General features: G+C 42.2%; 1 protein-coding gene across 13 annotated transcripts in view; it reads right to left on the reverse strand.

The window, feature by feature from the left end:
* Nucleotides 1-10,694: 10,694 nt before the first annotated feature.
* PUM2 (pumilio RNA binding family member 2) overlaps nt 10,695-25,173 on the reverse strand; it is a 75,953-nt gene continuing 61,474 nt past the window's right edge. For 9 of the 13 annotated variants that reach the window (XM_050972460.1, XM_030236525.2, XM_050972461.1 and 6 more), the window contains 8 exons: nt 21,431-21,698; nt 20,734-20,863; nt 19,060-19,194; nt 18,668-18,805; nt 16,871-16,996; nt 16,213-16,334; nt 14,324-14,516; nt 10,695-13,621 (listed from right to left, as the gene is read on the reverse strand). In XM_050972460.1, coding sequence (XP_050828417.1) covers nt 13,490-13,621; nt 14,324-14,516; nt 16,213-16,334; nt 16,871-16,996; nt 18,668-18,805; nt 19,060-19,194; nt 20,734-20,863; nt 21,431-21,698 — 1,244 coding nt within the window. In that variant the 3' untranslated portion in view covers nt 10,695-13,489. The remainder of the gene's footprint in view (nt 13,622-14,323; nt 14,517-16,212; nt 16,335-16,870; nt 16,997-18,667; nt 18,806-19,059; nt 19,195-20,733; nt 20,864-21,430; nt 21,699-25,173) is intronic. The other 4 variants (XM_050972459.1, XM_050972457.1, XM_050972465.1 and 1 more) reach the window with 1 other exon arrangement.

The following is a 25,173-nucleotide window of genomic DNA, read 5'->3' on the forward strand; positions in this document are numbered from 1 at the left end:
AGTTCCTGTTCCAGTCCATTCATTTGTTTTGTTTTATTTTCTCTGCTTGTGCCAGCACATGTTGAAATGTTTGCTATAAACAATGCAGCTGAATGTGTGTGCAAATATTATTAAAAAAAAAAAAAAAAAAAAAGGAGCAGTTTTTAGGAATTTTTACAGCTGCTGGAAGCTGTAGCAGCACACACTGCCCACATGGCCAATAGGCACAGCATGGCCACGGCACAGCTGGATGGATGAGGGATGTGGTTAATGCTGCAGCCATTGGGCCCTGCTGCCCTGGAGCTGCTGGGGAAGAGGGGCCTTAACTGGTGTTTCTTGGTTGCTCTGGAGGCTCTTGGTGGGTGTTGGTCAATCTGTGCCAGACCCAGGATCTCTTCCCACAGCTGTGGCCCAAAGGCTTTATAGACCTAATTGGATATTCAATGTGGCTAAAACTGTTGAGATTTTATCACATCTTTAATTACCTTGCTTTCTTTCCCTCTCTCTTAAATTACTCATGCAGCTCCTACCACCCTGCCTTTCCCTCACGTGAGCCATGGCCACCAGGTTCTTCTTCCTGCCATGTCTTGAATCTGGTGCCACCAGAACACTGGACGTGAGACTTTTGGGAGAGGACTTGGGTCAGAGGTGCTTGGTGCTGGGGCCTGCAGAGCACGAGGCTGAAAACGTCACCTAGACTTGGTGGGCAGGTGGTGACATCCATCTGCATGGCCATTACTGGCGATCAGGAAATGCAAGCTGAGCACAGCCAGCCTTCTCAGCAGATTTTGGTGGAGCAGTGGTTAGTTTGGCCTAGGCTGCATCTGGTGGACCCTAGCAACACAGTGGAGGGAGGCAACAATTCCACAGCACTCCTGGGAGCGGTGACAAGGCACTGCTGGGGTTGAGTGGTGCTGGGTTTTATGCCAAGGTGGGTCTGTGTGTGTCCTCAATCAAAGAGGACTGTGGTGCTTCTTGTTGGATTGGCCAGAAAAGGTTTCGAGCTTGATTGGGATGTTCTGGTCAGGATCTGTGAATGGGGTGAGAGAAGAACAATGCAGCATTTGGAAGCCAAGTGTTTTCAGTGACATTCCCGTGCCCTCCGCTTGATCATTGAAGCATGTTAAGTATTGTGGTTTCAGTCAAAAGAACTCCATGCTGAAAAGCCAGCTGAGACTTGTATGAGAGGAGTTTCTTGGCAGCCTGGAGCTCAGGGGATCATAGGAGTTGGTTGCTTCTGCCCAGTACAGTGGAGCTGTGGGGATTTCCCAGAATTGGATCAAGGGCTTCCAACAGTGTAGCCCAATTGAACTCAGTCTCCTTGGGGAAAAGGAGCTGGTTTGAACTGTGTGCTGCCATGGGAAGAGAGGAAACACAGCCACGGGAGGAATCCTGCTCACTTCTTCTGCTACCACCAGAGGCAAGCAGGGAGCAGGGATGGCAACCCTTCTGCATTGGGCTGTGGAGCAGAAGACATTGTCCCCTACCCTGATGAATGTGAGTATCACACACATCAGGAGCTGCCTGCCTGGCTTGCCAGGTGTCAGACCCACCCACAGTAGTGAGTGAGGATGTGCCACTGTTACTCTGTGTCCTCACCTCAAAGCTGCACCTCAACAGCAGTGCAGCCTGCAGAGAAGGTGACTGAGGGATGACTCCTGAAGCCTGGTGCCATGTGTCCTTAGATGGTTTATTAATGGTCTGTGACCAGGTGGGGTAGGGTTAGAAAAAGGGTCAGATTCTGCTTTGAGTTCCTTATCAAGGGCTGGACTGTACCTGTGACATCAAGCTGGACAGACTCACACATCACATCTCAATGATTTCATCAGCTGGCAAACTTGTTTAAGTATGCTACAGCCCGACATCCTGGGATGGAGAAGAGAACTGTATTCCCTAACCCACAGTGGGAGGTTAGAGTATGTGCAAGTATTGAGATTGCTGTAAGTGTCCAGGCTGCCCACCTGCTGGGGTTGACAGCTCACTGCTCACATGGGCTATTTCTGGTTGGCTTCAGGTTGTTGCCTTCTGAGGTGATGGTTGCCATTTTCTCTGTTGTTGCTTTTGTGACAGAGAAAGAAGTCTGGTTTTCCCCATATGTGGTAGCTCAGTTGGCTAAAGGGGATTTGTAAGAACAGGAAACCCACAGCTCTCATGTTTCACTTCTCCAGTATAATGTGAAGGCAAGGCTTTAGGTGAAACCCTGAATTTCTGTGGTGAATGCTGAACAGGACAGAGAGGATAGAGGGTGCCTCTGGACACATGGGGCAGTAAAAGAATGCTAAATATATTTAGTTAAATGCATTCAGATTCAGTCTGCCCTAGAAACTTACTGGAGTGAGGTGAGAGATGCGTCCAAAAGAGAGGGATGGTGTCTGGGAAGGGCAAAGTACTGTCACTGACAGTCCCTTCAATGTCAGGGTTTCCCATGCATGGTGCCCCAGAATGGTGAGCTGGCAACAAGAAGCTTTGATCAGTGAGCTAATACCTGCAGATGGAAGAGGAAGTATTGTCCGGACAGGAGTAGGTTAGAACAGTGTGGCTGGTGGCCTGTTTGGAGACTGTGTAGACCAGGAAGATTTGCAAAGTTTCATTTGCTGCTAACCTGGATCTTCTCTTCTTCCTCTTTGAAGTTCCTCAGGCCAATGCCTCTATTATCCATGGCCCAGACCACATCCTTCTCTCTCTAACTCCATGCAGTAACAAAGGAGCAATCTGCCCAGTCATTAAACCAATACGAGCTTTAAGAAAGAATCTGAAGAGGAAGCAAGCAGAATCTTCAGCCTCAGATTACCAAGAGCTTGTCTGCCAGAGTGCATCATCTGGTGTCCATACATTGTGCTACTCATCTTCTGGGTCCCCAGACACAAGGGCCACTGTTCACCAGGTCCCCTATTCACCAGGCCATTTCTCTTTGCTCAGGCTGGTGGCACCAAATTCAATTAGCTCTTCCTAACTCCTTGCATGCCTTGGCAAATCCTGTGCGTTTGGCTTGGGTGTCCTTTTGCACTGATGTAGAAATAATTGGTTCTGACCCTTTCACATGCAGCTGTGACTTGCAGCAGGATCACCTGAACACACCCAGTTTGCTTGCACAGTGATATCTGATTTTGCTTGTTCTGTCCAGCCGCCTTTGCAGTGAGTCAGACATCTCTGAGCAACTCCATCTCCTCCTGGCTTGCACTCCCAGGAAGTGAGAGACCAAAGGAGACTCCCTGTGGCCCACCCTAAGGTGTGGAGTGTGCAGTTAGCCTGAGGCCATGTCTGCTCTGATCTCCTTTCTTCTCCTGGTGTAATGCTCTGATGGAAAGGATGACTTTGCTTACTTGGACAAGAATAAATCTTCTTGTAAAAAATTGGAGGTTGGGGTTTTTTTCTGCTTAAACAATGCAAAGTGCAATGGTCCAAGTGTTAGGGTAGCTGTAGTGTTGACTTTATAGTCGCTAATTGAATCAACTTGGCTGCCTCTCCCAAGAGTTTGCTGACCTTTTTCTTTCTCCTCGGTCCCCTTTCCCTTTGTTCTGCTAGTGAGAACTTCTGTGTGGACACTGAAAACTATATATAAATATGTCTGTGCCACTAACCAAATAATTCTTGACCTAATTAAGCAGAGCTTCCTTTGGCAAAAGCTCAGCTGGCAGTGGCATGCCACTTTTGTGATAGTTTTCATAAACAGCTGTAATAAAAGCAGTTGCATTGCTTTGATGCTGCGTGTGAGGGCCTGGTAGGATCTTGCATGCTCATTCCAGAGAGCCTCAGAGCTGGATTTCAGGGACTGGTGCATGAAAACCTACAGAGGGGTTTCCCATTAGCCTGAAGTTACATGGGTGTTGCCCACAAGAAAAGACTGACTCGCTCTCTCTTAATGAGGCCTTTCCTGTAGTACTGGATGCTGCTTTCACTGTTCATCAACTTTCGCCCACCACTTTCAGAGCTTGTGGACTAGGCAGGTATTTCTGAAAGCACTCACCTGAATAACCACTTTTTTTGTTGTTCTTTCCTTTGCCCAGGGAGATGCTCTGCTGCCTTTCTGTGATGCTCTTACCTGTGGTCAGCTGAGGGCTGCTCACTCACGGTGACTCATGCTGGCTTGCAGTGCATGATCCCTCGACCTCTGTGACCCTAAATAATTTGAGCACAGAATGGGATTTGCCCTGGCATGAAAATTAGCATGGAGAGAAGGGTATCATGACTCCCAGGAACATACAGGCAGGCAGTGCTGGGAGCTTTGGAGAAAAGGCAAGCAGCACAGGTAGGACAGAGCCACCCTGTTTCCACAGCACCCCTTGCTTCGTACCTGCTGCCTTCACCCAGCTCCTCCAGAGGAGGTTTCCATTGATCCTGTGGTCTCCCTGGGGGCAGGAGCTTTCTTCATGTGTTCAGTGGGGAAGTGCTGAGAAGAAGTTTTGCAGATTGCCTGAGATGCAAACCCTCTGACCATGGGAGAAGTTGGACCCTGTACAGCTGCCTGCCACCCTGCAAAATAGGAATTGTGATACTTGGTGCTTTTACAGTACCTCAGTAAGTGATATGACAATAAAATATGTGTATTTTTAATCCTACAGCTGGCTCTGGCAGTGTCACAGACACCCATTGTTTGCCTGGGGGAGATGAGGACTCCAGATCTAATGAGGTATAATCTCTTGTCAAAAGCCTCCTGTATTTTCTCTGTATTCCTTTTTTGTCCTGATGTGTGATAGAGGCTTATGCTCTATCTTATAATAGGTTATACTTGACTAACTTGCACAAAACTTTAATAAAAGTTCTCCTTGTGGAACGTGGGCCCTGTTCCTCTCTGACCATACCCAATATACGACATACTCCTGAAGTTAGCTATCAGTTTTTGCACAAACTAGAGTGGTACTGCTCATTAAAAAGTTCCAAATGAACGGGGAAAATGAAAGTGTTTTAGCCAAAATACGGAAGTATTCGGTCCACATGAAACACGCTGACTATAAGTTTCAAGACTGTCACTTTTAAACAGCCAAGTGTCTCGAGTTAGGTGTTTCTGCTGCATGGAGAATTTGAGTAAGCACATCTAACTTCAGGAATTCTGCCAAAGCAGGTTTAATACTCCTACGTATGCAAAAAAGCTGGTCTTGGGAGAAGCAGATGCTGCAGCAGAGCAGTTGTGAGAGCAGGGCTAGGCTGCATCAGAGATTTTAGTTCCGTTTCAGTAACAGCTGATTAGAACAGGTATTTGGAACATTGTAAAAAATACTGTTGTTTTTTTATGTATTCATCAAGCTGAGGTGATCTGGACCCCAGAGTGGCTGAGGGTCTTTGAGGAACGATGGCTCTGGGGCCAGCCACAGGTTTCCCATTTCCTCTTGCCACCTGTGGTGACTATGCCGTGAAATTGATACAACGTATGGGTTTTCTTCCTGATTAACCAAACGGATGCATCTCGCTGCAATTATCACCCTTCATTTAGCATTTCAAGGCCACTTACCCCTTCCCGCAGGCATCGGCAGCCCTGGCTGGGGGCTGAGTGCAGTCACTCCTGGCCGACCCCTCCCGGCGGTGCAAGTGCCTCCCGGCCCTGGCTGTCAGAGCATTGATTCACCACCGATCCCACCCATCCTGTCTCATCCCTCACCCTGGCCCTTCCCATGCATTCACTGGGAGAACGCCTTTCCGCGGCTCCCGGCGGTGGGGATGCCCCTGCCCCGGGCGGATCGGCGCTGCAGGGCTGGTGCAGGTGCAAGGCTGAGGCACAGACCAAGCCGTGCTCCAGTGCCAGCACCTTCCTGGGGGCGACCCACCTCCATGGGAGCATCTGTCCCGGTGGGAACGGGCACAGGGAGCAGGGCAGGGGCACAGCAGGGCGCACACATGGGTGAGGAGCTGGAGGGAAGGACGGGGGCCGTAATCCTGTAACCCTGGAGGGGTTACCAGGCTGTAACCCTGGTTGGGCAGTGGGGGTTCCTGCACTGCTGACCTTCATATCTGAGGGGAAGAGAAAGCTGGGGGTTTACATGGTTTTCAGCTTAGTGTGGAATGTGTGCCTGATGCCTGCTCCACTCTGACAGCACTGACTTTGGGTGAACAAAGATATTTGCAACACAGAGGGGGTGAACACAGAGATTTTAATTGCTTCAAATTTTGTTCTCCTATGTTTTCCTTTTTTTTATTTTGATTTCTTTTTAGGTGGCTGTGAAATAAGATATACTTCACAGGGAGGCCTGGAATGAAGGTTTTGCAATGCATAAAGTGTCTCTTTACTATTATTACTATGCTATGTACTTTTCAAAAACACCATTTGGTATTCAAGGTGATCCTTCTGCCTTCCCCTCCCCTTCTCCCATTATTTGTAATCCGAAAGGACCTTATGGTTGTTTATTGCACTGTGGTTGCAGTAGTTTTGTGTGTGTGTGTAGATGTAGATGCTTTATTTCACCACCTCTCATCCCATTCCATTCTTCAGTATAAAGTTGTTGTCACTCCCACCCCCAACAAACCCTTCGGGCCTAGTCTTGCCTTCTCTTCTCTTTCTCCCTTCTCTTCCTCCCCCTTTTAACCATTGATTTATAAAATGTTGCTTACTGATTTCTGGTACATGCTAGGTGAAGAGACCAACTGTGTGTGTTGAGGTGTCCAGTGCTATCTAAGACATTCTGCTGGAATAGAAGGTTTGGCTGAGGCAAGCTCCTAGGGAATGTTTCCCTGCCCTGCCCAGGTGTCCTGGATGCTCAAGGGTTCCTCCAATGATCCTGTTGCATACTTAGATCCCTAAGTATGCAACAGGATCTGTTCCCAGTGGATGACTCTGCCTGGAAGGGTCCCCATTTGAACAGATTTGGTTTTAAACTGGGGTGGTGCTTCCCCCATAGCCTCGCTGGTGGGGTGTAGCTGCATGGCCCATGTGGGGGTATCCCTTCTCCAGGTGGCCAGTGGGGGCCATGCAGCACTTCGCAGAAATGTGGGCTGGATCACCTTGAACACCCTGATCAGACCTCTGGACTTTTGGTTCCCTGCATGTGGAGGGGGTGGCACATGGGGTAGGGCTGCATGATAGACCCTTTCCCTGCAGGATGTGAGCTTGTATGACTCCCAAACTGGGATGAATAATCAAACCCTTAGTTCTCATGAGACACATGATGTTTCAAGGAAACAGGAGACATCATGTGAGTTTTAGAGTACTTAAGATGGTGAGCTTTCATACAAAAAAGCTTTTTAAGAGCTAAATGGCCCCCTTGAAAGAGGCCAGTGTATAGCTTGGATCTCTGATAGGGTTGAACTCTGCTCCATTCATCCCACCCCTCCGTGCAAGGGGTTGGACTGGACTCTGTGAGTTTGCCTATTCTCAGCCCAGCTTCAGCCCTCTGATTCTTGCTTATTGAGTGATTGCTGTGGTTGTTGTTCCAGCCTCTGGATCCAGTTCCCACACAGGTGTGGAGTAAGGAACAGCATCTAGGCAGACCCACCAGGGGTCTGCCCAGGCTCAGGGGCTGAATCCTTCTCCAAGATCCAGCCTGTATGAAAGATGGCCTCCCAAAACCTCTCCTCCTGAACTGATCCTGTGTGAAATACTTTCTGATGCTGTATTTTAGCTGTTTTAGAGAAAGGGAGATCAGGTTTATACAGGGGAGGAAAGAGAAGTCTTCATTCCCACCAGGGAACCTCTAATTTTTGATCCTCCAGTTTAGACAAGGAATGGGGTGTCTATGTTTGGGAGAAGAGAATATAGCTGTAAAATGTGCTGTCATCATCTCCCTTGCTAGTCAGTGTTTTCTGCCACCACCTGTGTGTTTCTGCCACCGCCTGTGTGTGTTCCCTTGCCATAACTTCCCTTAGTTTCCATTAGCCCTCAGTAAGCAGTTGTATGTCTTTGGGGATCTTTACTTTGGGACCTGACACCTGCAACTGTTCTGCTTCCCCAACACTGAGAAAAGCCCTTTGACGGGGCAGACAGTGGCCTCGCAGCCTGAGAAGGCACAGCCAACATCACCTGTAAAGAGAAGGATCTCAGTAGGCTTGGCCAATGCCCCCCAGTGCCCACGAGTGACACTCCTCTGTGGCACTCAGGTACTGGGGCAGCTCTGCTGCTGTGGGGACGACCCACAGCCCGTGCTCAGATCAAGTGTTTGTGAAGCTGCAGCGTGTGAACCTGCCCTGTGATCAGCAGACAAGGAGGCAGCCTTCCCCCAGCCTCCAGCACTTGAGCACGGCTGTGCTGGGGCAGGGCTGCCTCACTCCCTGAGGCTGGACTGGGAAAAGATCCAGCAGCCAGGCTGAGCAAGGGCTGCGGTGCTGTGCGGCTGCCAGGAAATCTGAGCCCTCCAGGCAGGTCTGAAGCTCAAACAAAGCTCATTAGGGCTCAGCTATGTGAGGGGTTTCTCCCCACCCTCCCGATGTTCTTGCACACCAGCTGTGTCACCTGCAGTGTGCCCCAGTTCTTGTTTGCAGATCTGGGGAGTTTGGGGTAGGCACTATGCAAGCAGAAGAGCAAGAGACAGAAGGCCTCCTGTGCCCAGAGTACTGATGCTGGTGAGAAGGTGAATGTTTTATTCCAATGTTTGTTCTTATTAATGAAAGGAAGAGGGTCTTTAGAATAGGTCTTCCTGCATTTCAGCTGCCTTTTAAAAAGCCTCTAGAAAATTTCCAGTCTGATAATGATGGGGGAATGCTGCTCCCAAGATATATTTTGCATTAAGTGAGTCTGGGAGAATCGAGGTGGAGACAAGGATCTCAGGTGCAGAACTTCCAACTCCCACCTGCGTGCTTTAGGATTCATGCTCCATCTTGTGCTCTTTGTGATGCAATGAATGGTTCAAGCTGTGCTAAAAGCCCAGCCCAAATTCAGGAGTAGAAGGTAAACCCGCCCAGCTCCTTGTGGTTAGGAAAATGCTTGTGAAGTGAGGGAGGTGGGTTCAAAACCCTGAGGCTGGTAATGGAAACTAATTCAAGCATCTCGTTTGCTGGGCGAGTTCCCTAACCACAGAGCGAGCCTGCAGAGGGAGAGGCTCCGTCCAACAGAGGAAACGCTCGTGCACCTCCTCCCTGAGGAGCACCAGCAGCTCAGGTAAATCCCTAAGCTTGGTCTTCCCCACCCCTCCCGGCCTCGATGCAGGGTGGCTGCTCCCCCACCCCACAGCCTCTGTGTTCTGACACCTAATGTGTGATGTTGGGATCTGGTTCATTCTCCTGGCTAAAGCAGTTACCACCTTTTCTGCACTAGCTCAGGAAGGCCCATGTCCTGTATCAGCTCTGGAGCACTATCAACATGGGATGGACAGACATCCTTCCATCCTCTCCACGTGTGACTCTTTCTGTGACAACAGTTCTGGCTTTTAACCCCTTCTGATGATGGAGTTTGGGAGGCCTGGGGTGCTCTGCTGCACAGGAGAGCAAACACCCTGGCCTCACTCTGCAGCATCTCTGATTGTCTCTTCCTGGGTGGCAGGATCTACACTTGCCAAGAGAACCAAGCAGAGCCCCAAGAGGGATATATCCCTGACAGGAACCAATCTTCCTCATTCCCAAGCCAAGAGGAACTTCAATCAGCATCCTTTGGGCACAGATAGTGCCTGTGTATCTGAAATTGGGCTGAGTAAAGCACTGCCTGTAGGTCATCACATCAGAGCTGCCCACAGACTAATGAGACTTCAGGTGGTACTGGCAGCTTGGAATGACGTGAAGCACTGCGTTAACAAACCAACAGACAGACACTCCTGCCCTGCCGTGGGCTGCAACAGCTCAGATCACACAGCTCATGGTGTTCCCCTTTCCTTCCTCAAGCAGAGAACTGTGTCACCACGGGGGCAGGGTCTGCCACTCTCAGGACACGTGATGCTCCATGCAGAATTCCTCACCGGAGCACTGCGGCTGCCCTGGGGCAGAGTGCTGCTCTGTCATCTGCCCTGAGTTTTCCCCCCAGGTGCATGACTTACATGAAATCTGCAGTTTCAATGACCAGTCACTGGATGTTAAAATGCTTTTGCATTCTCTCAGCTTCCCCAAACGACACGGTGGGAGTTATTGTCATCCCACTGTTAACTCACTTTCCCAGTTACTGGAATGCTGAGCATCAAACACTCTGGCGAAGCCCAACCTCATTGCTGTGCTACTGTGCTGTGGTGAGCCATAAGCATCTCTCCAAATGCATGTCCCTTAGAGAACAGTGACTAAATTGGTTTCTGAATTTGCATCAGCACTTTAAAATGTCTAAGCATTACGACCCCAAAACCTCAATTTTCTCCATGCTCTGATGGAAAAGTCAGGGATGGGCATTATGACTGTTCTGTCCACAGGGGCCCCTTAGGTGAGTTATTTCCCACCAGGCTCATTTCCTGTGCTGTCAGTCCACTTCACTCCACACCTTCAGCTAAAAGCGGTCTTTTGAAAAACCTCCTGGGCAGTAACAGAAATGAGTGTGGATCCAGGGATGCCACAGAGAACTAACAATTTCTTCTCTCATTTGAAAGCTAACCCTCTCAAATGCTCCTGAACTCATCCTGAATCCAGAGATGTACGAAGAAACTGTCACCAGGCTGTAGCTTAACTTGCCATTGGATAAGACATTGTATAAAGTAGGAAGGTTTAGCTGCTCAAAAGTGCCCTCTGAAAATTTAATGATCTAATCCAGGGTTCTTCAATAATTGCCCAATTCCCATCAGAACAAGTGAGCGAGCACCTTCCCAAAGCTGAGCTCCATAGACACAGGTAAGTCACATGAGAATATGGCTGCTTTCCTACAGGAAAAACACAAGACCAGATATATTTCACACAGTGTTATTCACACATTTTCATTTTGATTTTTACAGTATATACACGTGAACATTACATTATTCAATACGAGCCACCTGAAGTCAAACCTAATCAAACTGGTCCGTAAACAATCTATATCAAAAAGCAATACTTGAGCAAAAAGTCTAGTGGTTCTACCCAAACCCTAAAATAGTTGAAAGGAAATCCAGTGATTTTCATGTTCCTGGATAGAATTTGTGCACAAATGATCTCAGGAGAGCAAGTGGAAGATTATACTCAAGATATTGAAAGCACCAAGGATGACAGTTACAGGACTGTTTTAATTCAACAATGGCATGAGTGCTGCAGGGACAAAGTACAGGGACATTATCAAGTTTCTGCCTGGACATCCCCAAAAGCCTGCTGTACTGTCTTATGTGTTGAAGGAATGCCGGCTCTGTGGATTGTAACACGCGGCACAGGTTCACAGGGTAAAGACAGTCACTGAGAATTGATGTGTCCAAGAGAGTGGCTCAAAAGTCATCCTCTGGGTGACTACGGGAAAGCTCTGGCTCCAATGACTGGGCTGGTACCTCTGGGGAGGAATTTTGTGAACTGCCATGCAAAAACTACTTGGCAATTAGAATTGTGCTTACTCAAAATAACGAGGCCCACTACTTCCCTTCATGCAGGCACTGGAAGTAGGCCGGAAGAGACTTTGCCATTTGCCTATTAAGGAGTTCTCACTACCATTAGAAACGCAGCGCCTCAGATGTCTGCTACAGTAACAGTTATGTAACCCTGGTACCAACAGTAACATGACAGAATTCCTCATACAAGTTTGTACCACTACTATTTTCTTTCTCATGATCACACCCCTAGCAAAACAGCCTTTTATTTGATCAATGCTCAAGACGTTATTTCCAAACTACCACGTTGATCAAAACTTTAGTTAAGCCATCCAAATGAACATTTTACACAAAATACTTACTTCAACAACATACAAAGCACTTTCTTTATCTTTCAGAAACTGAATATACAAAGTAAGCTTTTTCCAAAATATTTCCATAGGCAAAGGATTAAAAAGGATTTTAATTATACACATATGGTCACAATTCTGCCTTAAAAAGATCATTGGGAAATGTACATAAGGCCGCTTGTATATGTACATCATCTTTATGTTACTGTTACAATGTCATATGTCCAGAGAAAAAAATCGACAGTATCATACATATTTGCTTTACGCTGCGAGAAGGCTATTCAAAAATACAGTACTCTTCTGTACAAAAAATTCATGCCACATTTATTAAGATGGAAGAAGCATTGGTTTCTGTAATAACCAAATATTTCAGTCCACTTCTTACTATGCTTATTTATCCTGATTTAAAATTTGAACAGATTGATTTCCCAAAGTGTCCATATGAACAGATTCAACAGCTATGTTATAAACAAAACATAATGTTTCTCACAATAGATAAAAAGAAAGCCGGTTCATATTTTTGAAACCATATAAAGATAGAATTTTAAAAAAATCACTCTTGATTTGCTGAAATAAATTTACATTATACAACACTATATGCCGGGGGAAAAAAGGGAATGAGGATATGAATATACACTAAAATGCAAATTTTTGTCCCAAAAAGGAGTAAAACAAATTACATTTACAGCATGAAGGTTTACAAATGTACATCTGTACAACCAAGGTAAGCATCACTACTAAATTAGCAAGGCTTTGTAATAAACATCGAAACGAGAGATTTGTTTTCAAACTGTAAACTTACACCTATTAACTACACGTATACAATGCATATATTTATAGGAAGCAAAAAGCTATCTGAATATTTAATCAATCATGCTTAAATGTTGAGCTATCAAGTTTACTTTTCAGTGGCCCCTTCTCTTTATCATTACCTATTTTTTGCATCTACAGTGAGAAAGCAAAATAAATGCTCAACACTTTCAAATCCTTACAATTCTATATGCAAAATAAAAAAATACATATCTCTACTCTTCCTGCATTGTAAAACTGACTGTAAAGTTAATACAGGGTTCACTCCTTTTCCAACAGAGTACTTTGCTGAATGGAAGTACCACCATCATTTTAATCCCTCTACCTTGTACAACAATTAAATATATAAGTATATACAGCGTTTTATTTTTAATACATCGCTAGAGAAAACCTTAGGGCATGATTTAAAAAAACCTGTATCCACAGCAAGTGCCAAAACCTAGTCTTTTAAAGTTTCAATTGTTTTGTTCTTCCCTACTTTAATTTGCTGCGCCCTGTTTGCTATTTGGATAGGATGTTGTGAACCACCAAAATACAACTTAACTTTTCAATATGTTAAATAATGTTTATGCAGCTGATCAATTTTAATCTGGTATAAAAGACTTCACACAAAAGGGAAAAATAAGGATTAATTCTATATACAACTCTATAAACTTGTTGTGCTATGATGCTGGGTAGACCTACCAGATTGCAAGCCAGTGTATTAAAAGAATACTGTACTTTTTCCCTTTAAAAACTATTTCAGTGACTTTACAAGGTAAAAATTTACAAAATATGTGACAGCTATTTTGATACAATTACATCATATACAGGCATTCTGTGCTTTGCCAGCCATCCAATCTGATAGGTCTCCGGATCAGGGCTGGAGATTTTTTTTTTTAACAATTCACTCCCCAAAAATATACACAAGAATAAAAATTTTACAAATGGATGAACAAAGTCAATAAATAGATTTAAAAAAATCAGAACATTTAGAGTTAAGTTGTAGGTTTTGATAATTCACAATTTAATTTTTCTTCCGTTTCTCTTTGTCTTTTACAGCATCCCATTTGGTGGTCCACCAATTGGCCCAAGATCAGCACTGTTCTTCAGGTAATACTTCTCCAGCTTGGCCAGAATGTGTTTGCCATAGGTGTATTTACGCAGAGTCGTGATGTGGGGTCGAATCTGTAATAAGAAATATGTTTGGCTTTTTTTCCATCCACACTTTTAAGGAGAGGTGAATACACTTTGAAAAAATTATGCAAAATGTGCTTATTCAAAGTGCTGGAAGTTTCTGGAAGATGTAAAACCAGTGATTTTGACTCATCAAATAACTGATGTTCCTACTGCAAGAAAAGGGAGGCAGTACTTTGCGAGAGCCCTGTTGGTGACTGGAGGAAGCAGAGCTCCTGCAGGAATAAATATCCTGGGCCCTGTGTTAAATAGCCTCCGGCCATTATGGCAACAGCACACTTCTCCATGTCTGCATATTCTTAAGTAGAAATGTGCCTGTATGCTAGAAAGTGTGGGAATTAATCTCTTTTGGGGGGAACTGCAGAGTGGATTTTTACCCACAACCAAGAAATAAAAAGAGAAACCAGTATTTCTCCTGTTATATTAATAGCAATGACAGATACTACATTTTCCTGTTAAAGTATTTTCACATAAAAGCTGGCAGAAAGACAGGAGGTGAAATCCAACTACTGAAACTTCCTTTTTTAGCTCAGTGCTCAGAGACCTGAATGTTTTCTCCTTTACCAAGCTCCACTAGATGTCATCAAGCTGTAGATTACAGAAGTGTTGAGTTTTACATCTGCAGGGAAAGGTGCTGTGGCAGAAAAGCTCCCAGACCTATTTCTGAATCCCTGCAAGCATGCACACACATACCTTGTGCATGATGATCTTCCTCTGGGCGGGCTCGGCCATGTCGATCATCTTCTGCACGACGTAGTTGGCGTACTGGTCCTTCATCATGGTGTATAAGGCACTGTGCGGGCCGTCGTTCTGGCAGCACACCTCGTCGATCAGCAGGGCTCGCTCCGCGCGCGACGCGTGAGTCACGCACTTCTCTACCACGTTGCTGAAAAAGAAGGCAAGTCTGTGATAGGACTGTGTGGCCACATTTCTCCTCACAGAGAAAAGCAAGGCACAACTTCCCAAGGATATTTTCTGGGAATTGCAGCAAGGAACCTCAGAGAAAGAAAAAAACAATTCTTATCTCATTTACTGCTCCTGTGTTTTGGAACAGGTGGAACATTGTAGAAGATTGTTTACCTGAAGGGAATTGGTAACTGGATTCTGGTGTGTTTTGATTCATTGACCAACTGAATCTGTGTGTGTGTCTGGACTGTCGGCTGACAGTCACAGGATTCTGGGCAGTTGAGTTGAGTGCTTGTGCAGATTCAGTTTAGATGTAGTGTAATACAGTATGGACTAATATAGTATAGTAAGGTAATTAATTAGCCTTCTGGTATCAATGGAGTCAGAAGCATAATTTTCTCCCTTCGTCGGGTTTGCCCTGATTTCCGATAGGACTGGAGGTGTAACATTCTTTCAGGTAACTATTACCAATTTCTCTGGAAGTTTATCAGTTCTTCAGGGTTCTTAGTGACAGTAAAGAGCATATTGCAAATGCATGAATTCCTCATTTTCAAATTTCCAGTCTAATGACTGAGGAAGTTAGTCACCACATCACTATTATTTCACATGTGTGACAGGCCTATTTTCTGATTAGTTGGTAGGAGAGACTTTTTCACTGAACCTACATAGGTGTACTGGACTTCAGGCTGCAGATGTTTTCTAGCACATTTATTTTGGTTGTGGGCCCTTTGAAGACACAACAGAGAATGCCAGGTACTCTTGCTTTTTGAATAAATGCACCTTCCAAGAGCATGCCTACATCAGAGATTCCATCACATATTTTTTTGTAGAGCAAGTCTCTGACCTTCTAGTTTATTTCAGAAGCTGGAAAGGCCATCAAAGCTTGTAACATAGCAAAATGATCCCAGTCCTAAATCTGTGCTTTAGTAATTATGCAAGTTAGAGGGTTTTGAAGAGTTCTATTTAGGCAAAGAAAAATAAAATCCAAATAAACTAGTTTGCTAGCAATTTTCAGAACAAATGCCCCCATAAAAATCACAGTGCATTTCTACGTCATTTTGATGACAAGGTTAGTCTCACTAAACCACCCAGAATGAATTCTCAGGTATATTTTTTCCTTCCCAAAAGGCACATAATCCATATTTCAGCAAAAAGCACAAAAGGAGGAGTTTTAGGTCCCAATTTCAGAATAGTTCAGTCCTCCTACAGCAGTCTTTCAGACTTTCTAACACAGAAAATCCTTGTCAGACCGAATTACCATTTTTTAAAGCTAGCCTTATTATACTTGCAAATTGCTAGGATGGATTGAGAGTCAGCAAGCTCCAGGTCATCGTCATCAGCACATCACTCAAGTTCCTGCAGAGCTTTTCACCTGGATCTGGAGAGCCTTACATGAAAACCTGGAACCTGTTCCCTGCACTTGTACAAAGTGAACAAAAGCCATCCCATAACCCCATAGAACCTCCTTTGTTTTGCTACAGAACATTTGCCTCTTCCCTTCCCCAAACCGAGTATAAAAATATCACTACATTCATCTCTATAAAAATATTGAATTTCAGGAGGTAAGATAAACAATAAAAAAAATTATGGTATCTCTTTTGTAACAGAAGAAATAAACCCAGTATTACAACTTTACAAGGTTAATGAATCTTTAATATATGAAAGTTGTGCAATACCTGGCAAATTTGTGCTGACTCAGAGCTAGAACTTTTCCTCTTATTTCTGAAACAATTTTGCTTTTGTCTTCAGGACGACCATGCTCCAGTACATGTTGAATAACGTAATTTCCATATTGATCCTGAAAATAAGATTACTTAAATATTCTTTTGTGTTCATACCAAATAATGAATACTGACAGCTTTTGTACGAGCATAAAGTATGAAATTACTATTTGCATGGATGCAAGGAAAAAACAATAGTGTCAACATTATATAAGCAAAGTGATGCAAGAAATATATCATCAGGAATTACTTAATGGACCACAAATTTTACATGAAAAATGTAAATAATTTGTAAAATCAGTGCTTTGCTAGAATATCTTTTATCCTCTTAAAGAAAGAAGTATCCTCAAATTTAAGATCATACTTAAACAGTTCTAATATTCCCCTGAACACCAAGCTACAGTCAAAAGTGTAAGAAAAATGCTTTTTGTATCTTCTTTGCCTCCCAACTTCCAAATTCATTTTCATTAAAACTATACAAGGAAAGAAAAACAAAAAAAATCAATGTCTACAAAACTAAAAAGAGGCAAATGCATTTAAACTAGGATACAGGAGTAGATGATGTTTACAGAAAACTCTGAAGTGCATTAACAATGAGCCTACATGCACTGACCTGCACCAGCTGCTCTGTGTGTTGATGCAGCTCTTCCAAGATTGGCAAAGTCTGCTCAGCAGTGCAGTGCTCCAGAATACGCTGGATTACTCTACAACCATATGGATGAGTTGAAAGCACAAATACCTTGAAAACAGGATTGCAAACTGAAGTTAAACCAACTGAAGCTCACATATATTGCAATATTGCTGCATTCTAAATGGAACTGAACATCCCAACTACCAATAAAAAAAAAAGTTTTGTCTGCCCAGACCAGAATTCCATTTCCAGGAAAAGTCAGGAAAAGATGAAAAAGCAGGTTTTTGTGTGTCAAGGACTCCAGAAAACATACAACTAAGAACCCAAGTGCTCATTACAACGTTTCTAGCCTACATAGCTACAGAGGAAAGCCTGGAAGTATCACCTTAGGTAATTGCTGTTCAACTTCCAAGCTTTCCTTTCTGCCTTCTTTTCAAATTTTAAGACTTTGACACTTATAAAAAGGAATTCAATAACAGTGGCTGATTTTCACCAATTTCGTGTTCCAGCATACACAATAAGCTCCCAGTTACAGATACAAAGTTTGTAAATAACTACTCAAAACATACAGCCAAATTTTTCTTATTCCTTCTGCTGGCCTCTCCTGAAGCTACATTTGTGGTTTGGGGATTAATTCCAAAAATTTAATTGTTGGTCAGGATTGAACACAGAATCTTGTATCATTAGGCATCAACTCAAATGCAGGAGAAAATTATAAGTAATATCACAAGTGTGACATTTTTCATTTGCCATTTCATGTTAGCTATTACTTTCTATATATAATTACTTGGTGCTTAGGATGGATGTTCAGTACATAAACTCACACTTTAGTCAAGGAGCTCTATTTACAATTTAAAAAATGCATCTCATGTACCTCATACACACTTTTTGGTGTAAAAAGACCAAACACTAGAAACCTTGGTATGCAATTTAGTACTATGTACAACAATAATTCAGGTATTGCTGTTGTGTAAAATGAGAAAGATATTGTAGATTTTATTAGGAAATACATTTGGCCATCCATTAAAGTAAAATTTAGTTCAACAGCCAAGTCAGTAAGATTTTTACAATTCTTCTCAAGACTATAAAAGTACACGCTTGTCTCAGAGGATTAAAATGTTATTTAGCTGCAGCACATTCACTAGCCTGCAGCACAATATCAATCTTACAGTAATAATGCTTTTTTGGAAACAAAACAAAAACCCCAATCTGAAGTAAACAAATACTACACCCCCTTCACACTAGTCCATATGTAGGGAACAGATTAGTGAATTTCATCACTGCAGTTCCTTAAGGACTGACATATATTGGGAAACACTGAAAGACACGCGCAATAAGAGCAACAGGAGAGGAAAATGTAATTTTTAATGAAAAATGTATACTAGAGAGCATGTACATTATTATTATATAAAAAATGGCCCTGCCAAGAGCTGTGAAGGAAATGTGAAATGGTGCTATCACAACACACAAAGAGAAAGCCTGGGCATGCAAAGTCCCTTTTATATATTTATGTTACATAAATATTTATTATTATTTGTAATACATACAAGCATGTCTGTCTAGAGCCTTATCGCCAACAAATTCATTTTTTTACAGCATGTTAACTGCCTCTCCAACAGCTCCTCCATGCCATCATTCTCCTTTTCATTCTACTTAAAATAAGCTCAGTGAGAAGCGGCAAATGCAACCTTGTACATGCAAATGATGGACAAAGACCTGCAAATCTTTTCCTGTGAAATCTAAGCAACCTGCAAAGAGGAAATGAACCACTGACACTACCTGTCCTTTGAATGCATCAATGATGAACTGGAGCGACTGGGGCTGAACACACTCAATGCATTTTTGTACAACGTGGTTTCCATTTTGATCCTTCACACACTTCAGAACATGGCCATCCAGCTCTTTCACCATTTCATTCTGGAAAAACAAAGATTATCCTTGTCTTTACGATGGTATTTCCCCCACCCTGCCCTCCTTAAATGGGGAAAAATTTAATTTCATCCAGACTCCAACCTTCAAATTCACTGGTGTTAACTGTGTACCTCAGTACTTTCATTTAAACAACTATTTAGCCCCCAGGATATTTAATGATGAAGGGAATAATCATCAATTTTATCAAGTAAAAAGAGGGATACAATAAATAAAATTAAAAAAGCATTGCTCTAACTTACAATTACCTGCTGGTCAGGTGAGATTGACTCGAGTGCTTTCTGGATGACACGACAGCCGTACATCTGCAGGGCCAATGGCAGAACGTGACCACGGATACGTGTTGCTAGGGCTAACTTTTGATCCAGGCTTCCAAACTAAAAGAAAACAAATCTGCTGTTAACAAATGAAGACATACTGCAGCATGCTGGAATTTACATGTCAGAGTAAGTACTGTCAACATGTACGTGACTGTAACATTTGAATAAATTTTCAGTTTGTATTTTGGTGGGGATATTTACCAGAAGCTTTTCTTTTCTAAATGCAACATTTTGTAATATTCCACATCCAGTTCACATACCTGCTATCAAATGCATGACCTTGAAAGACAACAGAAGAAATCATATAGTTTATATTTGTCTGTCTGTAGGAATATTTAAGTGCAATAAACCACTTTTTCAAATAAATTATACTGGCAAACTGACCACAGGTCACTATTATGTATGAATCCAAATCAGATTTTCTATCTCAAAACTTGTGTAGTGCATCTCACATCTTGTAAGAGAAGACACAGAAGTGACCAGCGGGACAACCAGCGGGTGGCACAGCAATATTCCTGCAGCATTGCTGAGAATTGTCAAACTCCACACCTGTAGTCAGCTCTGAAGAAAGCTTGACCAACAACTTCACCTGCCTACCTATGCAGAAAAATGAGGTCCCCTATTACATGTAAGGCCACGTGCACTTTTGTTCTTGAGAAGTGTTCTGCAGAATTAAGATGAAAACACTCAGCTAACAATGATTAACTGTGTATTCATCCAACTTAACACTATGGAAAAAATAGCAAATGATGATCCTTGAGCAAAATCAAGATCTTGTATATTTTATGTCAGTGACACTTTACAGAAGATATTTTGACTGGTTATTTAAAAAAAAGTAAAAAAAAATGAGCACATTGTTTTACAGATTATTAAAAATTACATTCTTGTTTACAGTAAGTATCTTATTTCCTACTGGACATTTTCCAGCATCACCTTCTCTCCACAAGTCCTTGATACGGCTCTTGATTTAAAGTACACTATACTAGATACCTTTCCTACATATAACTTTTCCCAAGACACAGGTTTTGCTTTTTTCTTCTCTCTGCAAGCCAAAGCTTGTAATTCTTTGATGAAGCTTTTTTTTTTTTTTACCATAGTTTTTAAGAGAAGACAAATCTGTTTTAAATACTAGTTGTAGTAATATTGGATGTATCTTATGATGGATACCCTTACTCAAAATTCTTCTGCCTCTATACATTTTATAGGAGTTTCCTCATACACAGCACTGGATGAAGTTCACACAGCTGGTTGAGCACAGGCGCATTATCCAGACAATGTACCATGATGCACTAACCAATAAAAAGCAGTTTTCAAATATTTATGTTCCCTTTCATCTGCTGAAAGCCCCTATAAGTTCTACTCAGAGGTTTTTGAAGACTCAGTGGGCAAAGTGTTCACCATCAGTGTAAGGAGAAACTGTGTCCATTATGGCAAAAACCACTGGGAACAGAACAGAAAACACCCATGCAGTTACACTTGGGTTCTGTGGAAGTCATGCAGAATTCTGCTATGGTGTTATGGAAAGATCAGCTAAATTTAATCAGACTTACAGCACTTCATTTGCATGTCCATCCATACACTTAGCGCTGTGCTTACCTCAAAGAACTTCTGTATTACATAGTTTCCAAATACATCAGTCATCAACTGATAGGCTGCTTGCAGGATCTCATTAAATACCATCTGGCGCTCAGCTGGAGTAGCTCGCTCCAGCTTTTGCTGTATAAATCTAAGTGCAAAAAAAAGGTACATTATGCTTTGCATCAACAACAGGAAAACCTCTCAAACACTGTTTCAATGAGACACCTCAACACTCTAAAGAAAGCAGTCAACATTTATAAAATTTATTAAAATGAAAGTAGTGCCTCTGCATATAAAAGGATACATTTTAGTAAAATTAGGACTTGAAAACTTTCATTTAAAGATGAAAAGAATAACAGTAACTAAGTACCTGATGATGTACTGACAAAAACAGTTTTACATTCCAGATGCCACATATTTTGTTTTCTTAATCAACGCCTTTTTGATAACTAAATACTTGAGTTTACAAGTCTAGTTATGAGGCTATTCCTACACTGAGAACTTCTTCAGGCAGCTAAATTAATACTACTTTTATAGTATGAAAAGTGCTTTTATAGTATGAAAAATGAAATTTCTCAGAGAAGGCCAGCCTAAGAGTGTGTGCTCCAATTAAGATACTTTGAGTTAAGATGACAAGCACCTCATTCAAAAGTTTCATATTAATAAAACAGCATCAAAGCATTAAAACATTATAAACTGTTCTTATAATAATTACCTAGAACCGTGCTGGTCTTGGGAAAATTCAACAATATGTCCAACAAGGTCCCTTAGCTGAAGATTAGGGAAACGATTGTTTCTGAAATCTTCCAGCAGCCGGCTGCGTCCGGAAGGCATAATGTCAGACCTGCTGTAGCGGAGGCGCGAAGGAGGGAAGAGCTGGCTGGTGGAGCTAAAGAGGCTGGAGGTGCTCGCCGCACTGCGATACTTGGCTTCGGCTCCGGGGGCTGCAGAAATATAGCGACCACTACCATTTGTCAGTCCTCCTACAAGGAAGCAGCTCTGTCAGTCACAGCCGTGAGAGGAAAGTAAGCAACAGCAAAACAGCAAGTGAACTAAAACTACGGATACACCCTGGAGCCAAAGAAAACAACAGTGCTGTCTTGTTATTTATATTTACCTCATTGTGGTCAGAGGAGTTAGATAGCTTTATCTTGCAATAAATAAAACCATTCTCCTCCTCATTTTTATGTGAAGGGCACCAGGAAAAGAAATGTCATTAGAAGAATATATCAAGGTAGGTAAAGTAAGCACCCACTCCAGCCTTACAGAAACTTTAGAACTGGGTGGGCAACAGGCTTTAGTGGGCAGACTTCCACTTCACGAGTCATACTGGCTTATACCCTTGTTAGTAGTCTTGAAGTTAGCCAATTGTGTCAAAATAGACCATGAAATCTGAACTACCCTTCAGTCCCTACTAAGATACCTTTCCAGCTGACAGCATGTTAAGGGCATTTCTGGGGAGGCACTTATGGTGCCTTTTGCCAAGCTGTGCGGGTCCTGCAGGTTATTTGATGACTTCAGCATCCTTTCAATGTGGTACCTCTTCTCAGCACTAAATATGTCACACTTCAAATCAGGTAACTAAGAGTGCTCTACTTAATTATCCAACAACCACAGATATATCAAACTGAAGCACCTACTAGAAACATTAAGTCCTTTCCTCACTGCACAAACACTCTCACTTCATCTTTCCCTACTTTCTAAAAACTGAACTGCCTTCCTGTGTCTATGTCCTACTCCTCTTTGCTAGTGATTCCACTTACAGCTCTTATCACTCTACAGTCCTGTTCATTTCTCCTCACACCCTGCTCTCTGATCAGTGTGTGTTACTCTGAACTCCTCCAGCATGCCTCTTCCCTCCACTTTACAAAAGGCAGCAGTTATCATAAAAAGCATTCAAAGCATTTTTCCCAACTACTGTATGATTTTTCAGGGGGATACTCTTACTACACTACAAGCAGAAATACTCAAAGACAATTCCCACAGAGAAACCTCAATTCTACTACTAAAACCAAACTAAGGAAAGAAAAAAACCAAACACTCCCTGAAAGTATTGACTATGAATTGGAAAAGGAAAGCATTTTGTCTCCCTGTCTAGGAAGTAACATAGTAATTAACGCCCTTTCAAAGTCAACAGAATAAATATCTACATTTGAATTTAAAACAAATTGCAGTATGTGCTGTTTGAATGGTGCTCTATTACGAACTTAATTTAAAAAAAAGGCAGAAAAAAATGAAAAGAAAAAAAAAGAAAAAACCCAGCTGACTGCGCCCTAGTATTTATAAGGCCAGGCAACAACAGTGTTACAGTGGACTGGCAATGTATAAATGGTGAAGTTATCTTTCTCAAAAGGTCAAATTCTAGTACCAGAATCTGAAATGTTAGTGCTCTGCAAGACACATCAAGCATCACATTTATTGTACTGTATAGTACTACACTCTAAAATAGAAATAATTAGTACTTATTTTATAATTAGGTCTTCAAAATTCTGTGAAAAACATCAATAAATACTTTATGCCCCACAATACCTCTTAAAAATTACTAGGTTTTCTCTTAAATTAAAGCCTCTTCATTCTCTACAGCCAGAAAAATCAAATTTTTGTAACTATCATTTTCAGTTTCCATTGACAAACACTATGGTACTAACAAACAAAAGGAAATAAAACTCCAACATTCTGCAGGTGAAGCAGTGTGCAGAGTGATGCTCTGCCATAATTTCTCCTCTAGGAATGGACTTCTAAAGAACAAAACAAGTTATGCAGCTGAAATGATGGTATTTCTCATCTAGACTATGTAAACAGTGCACACCAGTGCAATCCTGGCTCCCCTGTAGGTGCTGTGCAGTAACACTATCAATATCACAAGAGGGCACCAGAGCACATCTGAGAGGAACTTAACAGGCTCCTTTCCTGTTGCAGGATCTCTACTACTCCACTGATCACATGTTCAATTCTGTGTCAGAAACTAACAGGGCAGTTTTGATCATATGCTCAGTCAACATATACAGTTAAAGAATTGAACATGTGAGTCAGGAATTGTTTCAGCTTTTTTTTTAACTGAGCCTCCATTTCTATAAATTAAATGCAACAATTTATCCAGCAACTAAAATAGAAATGAAGAAATTTGGTAGCTTTTAACAAATGTGCTATATATGTGTAATATACATTTCCTGCTGAGAATTATTAAGCCTTTCTTCAGTCTAATTTGGAAATCATCACTTTTTAAGACTTTTAAGACAACTTTGCTGCAACTGGGAGGCTCCTGTCTAGCCTGTGAGACTATTTCACACAATCACATTAAGCAGGACAGTAATACAGGAAGGCTGTTTTAAGAAAGCACATCCATTGTGCCCAGAAGAACCTGTGGTACTCAGAAAGCAGAACCTTGTAAAACACTGGATAATTTTATAAAAAAAGGAGTAATTTAATTAGTAATTAGCTTTTATTTTCACATAACCTTTAATTATAGCAATATTAGAGCTCAGTGGCAACTCTACAGACTTGAAAAACAGTAAAACTCCCAAAATAAAGGCATATTGTCTTAGATACTTATTACATGCAGACATAATTGTGAGTACAATGGCCTATTTTCTTCACCAAACTAGAAAAGTTAACAGCCTATATCTTGTAAGTTTTTGGGGAACACACCCTACTGAAGCAAGCACTGAAAAATTAAAGTACTTATTAGACATCAGTATAGCCACACAATTCCAAACTCTTGGGGAATGAAGTGTGCAGTTCATTCTTCAGATAATCAATTAGCTACCACTTCTGATCTAATAAAACAAAAATCTCCAAAGCACTGAGTTATATTGAGTTGTTTTAGCTTAATTGAACCTAAACCCCCATGGCTAATCCACAGGGCCGAAAAGGCAGAGAGATATTAAGGGGATATAGATAATCTAAATCAGAGCCTAAGTTTCAAGGACACAAAGCATGTTAAATTATTGACTCCTTTAAGGAGAACATGAAAAAAACATTTAAAACTAGATCCAGGCACATTTATTTTGACAGCATTAATCTGTTAGTATTTATCAAAAGTATTTTTTCAATTATTTCTAATAAAGACAGAAAACACGTCTACTGCAGAGTAACTTATTTACATGTGTCAGCAGTATTTTCTAGTAACCCACCTACATATACATAAATGCTTTAAACTTCATTTCTATTAAGCATCTGTTCATCTGTAAAAAAATAGCTTAGTCTCATCCTAAGCTAAAGTTTCATCTTCACATGAAGAACGGAATTACACAGATCTATGTCTATTATCGCAATCAATGCATGTATGTGTAATGACTGGTTCACTGCAGCCCTACAGAGGAGGGGCACAGCTGAGGCAATGCAAAGCTCCCCAAACTGCCTTGCCAAGGGGCCTTCACTCTTACCCTGAATGACCATCTCTGAAGGTGAAACATCAATCCCAACTGTTAACAAGCCTGGCTCCCAATACACAGGAAA

The sequence above is a fragment of the Serinus canaria genome, chromosome 3 (genome assembly GCF_022539315.1).
Source record: "Serinus canaria isolate serCan28SL12 chromosome 3, serCan2020, whole genome shotgun sequence".
NCBI classification, from domain to species: Eukaryota; Metazoa; Chordata; class Aves; order Passeriformes; family Fringillidae; genus Serinus; species Serinus canaria.